The sequence below is a fragment of the Amphimedon queenslandica genome, unplaced genomic scaffold (assembly GCF_000090795.2).
Source record: "Amphimedon queenslandica unplaced genomic scaffold, v1.1 AMPQUscaffold_7684_Cont20367, whole genome shotgun sequence".
NCBI lineage: Eukaryota > Metazoa > Porifera > Demospongiae > Haplosclerida > Niphatidae > Amphimedon > Amphimedon queenslandica.
In genome coordinates, this window is record NW_003552034.1 from 1 (window position 1) to 2,185 (window position 2,185).

At 34.9% G+C, this 2,185-nt stretch overlaps 1 protein-coding gene across 1 annotated transcript; it reads right to left on the reverse strand.

Moving 5' to 3' along the window:
• Window positions 1–83: 83 nt before the first annotated feature.
• On the reverse strand, window positions 84–2,162 carry LOC109591616 (G-protein coupled receptor 98-like; the record flags this gene model as incomplete). Its single annotated transcript, XM_020007319.1, has 9 exons — window positions 1,895–2,162; window positions 1,645–1,808; window positions 1,353–1,519; window positions 1,112–1,238; window positions 921–1,062; window positions 753–863; window positions 559–695; window positions 298–485; window positions 84–242 (listed from the first exon to the last, which is right to left on the reverse strand). Coding segments are annotated over exons 2-9 (1,091 nt in total), but the record flags the coding sequence as incomplete, so codon positions are not given.
• Window positions 2,163–2,185: the final 23 nt, after the last annotated feature.

Consider the following 2,185-nt stretch of genomic DNA (forward strand, 5'->3'; position numbering starts at 1 on the left):
ACTAGATAAAATAAAAAAATATTTTAAAATGTCTCATCAGGGTTTCCTATAAGGATTTTGCATAGCAATAAATGTCCACTTACACAGGTGTATAGTCAATAGTTCCGTTAGTGTCATTAGTCATCATACTGCTATCACTAAGTGTTGCTATGTGAACTATTATGTCATTGAATGAAGGAGTGGTTCTCCTTAGCTCCAATCTCACTGTACCAACATCCTCTTCAACAGACAGAGATGAGAGACTAGTTTTAAAATAAGAATAATTTAATAGAGTCTGATGTTTGAATTATTTCTAACCTGTTTGGTGCATAAAGTTCAAATGTGCCATAAGGATTCTGATTGGCTGGAATTGTTATCATGGCAACCGACTCGTCATCAATAAGACTGCTACCGTTTGCAATTGGACTGATCGGTGTCTCAAGGAAGATAGAATAGGTCTCATCAATTTCAGGCTCTGTATCAGCTACTGCAGTTATCCTTATAACCTGAGAAATAAAGAAAGAAGGGATAAAAATAAAGTACATATTTATAGAATGATATTCATAATTATATGGTTACTTGTTGAGTTTCATGTTCTTGAAATACTAGCAGTCCACTAGTAGGAGTGAGGTCATTAGCTCCTGCTGTTTCAATCATGTATGGTACAGTAATAGTACCAAAGGTACCACCCTCTCTTATAACAGTTAACTCAGCAACTATAAATAACAAAGAATTATTACGTAAGAACTAGACTGTTTCATAATATCTCATACTATTGTCATCATTAACTACAGCTCCAGCTTCCTCAACTGACACTGAGAGAGAAGAGGGTGAGAATCCAAACCTTCCATTAGGATCATCATTAGCACTAATAGTAACAGTTACTGAAATGAAGAGGACAGATTCATAAAAAGGAGTAAATAATGTGCTTGGTTGTTTACATGAATTGTTGTTTCCTATTGTTCCTTCATTACTGACACTAAATATTTGTACATCAAATGACTCATCCAACTCTGGCATATTGTCATTAATAATGTTCAATTTAGCAACTTTACTGCTCTCTCCATTAGCAAACACAATGCTCTAAATAAAGTGCATATAAATCACATGTGAGTCACATGATAACGCTAACCGTATTTATGAGAGTAAAGTCATTTAAGTCTCCAACAGTTTGAAACATTACAGTAACTGATCCAAACAATCCACCTGTACGAACCACTTCTATATCAATGATACCAGCATCTTCTGATACTGTCAATCTATCAAAAATAGTTGCATCAAATTTAGAAAATCAACAACTACATTAAGATCTTAAGATTGCATCAAGATTGCATGTACAAGTACATGTATATGCATGTGTATACGTAGCTTACTCATTCATTGTAAACTGGAACATTCCACTTGGATTATCATTGGGGTTTATAGTGATCAGTGCTAGTGTGCTGTTAGGATTGAGTGGAACTGATACTGATGGGTCTGACTCAAGATAAGCTGATAGCAACTGAATAGCAAACACCTCAGACAACTCTGGGATATCATCCTACATTAAGAATATAATATTTGATTGACTACAGTGCTTTTTGGAAAGTATAAGCTTAAACTTTACAAAGCATAATAAAGGGTGTCAATATGTATCTGTACATGTATATAACATTAAAAACTTACATCAATTACTGGAATTATAATTGTTGCTGATGCTTCATTTTCCTCCATTATTACTGTCATAGTAGAGTTATCAAAATCATCTCCAGGAGTAGCTAATGTTTGATCAGGTAACAGTGTAATAATGGATGATGAAGAGACAGCTTGGTATGTGATCACAATCCGGCCTACATGTACAACATAAATTATAAAAATGAATGCAATATTTTATGATGCTACTACTATACACATATCTTCCCTTATCTCATTTTACCTAATGATCCAAAGTTCCTCAGTACAGTAACAGTTGGTTGGTCAGACTCATTTTCCTCAATAGGTTGTGATGATGATAGTATCTCTACCACACCATAAGGATCATCACTGGCCCTTATGGTTATAATGGCAACATTTCCATTAGCATCCAGTATGGCTTCACCCACACCAGAGGAGAGGATCCGTGTAGCTACTAACGTTAGGTAGTAGGGCTCCTGTACTTCAGGTATGTTATCATCAATAACAGTTGTTACAATATCAACTGAGGTAACACCCTAGCAAAAAACCAAAA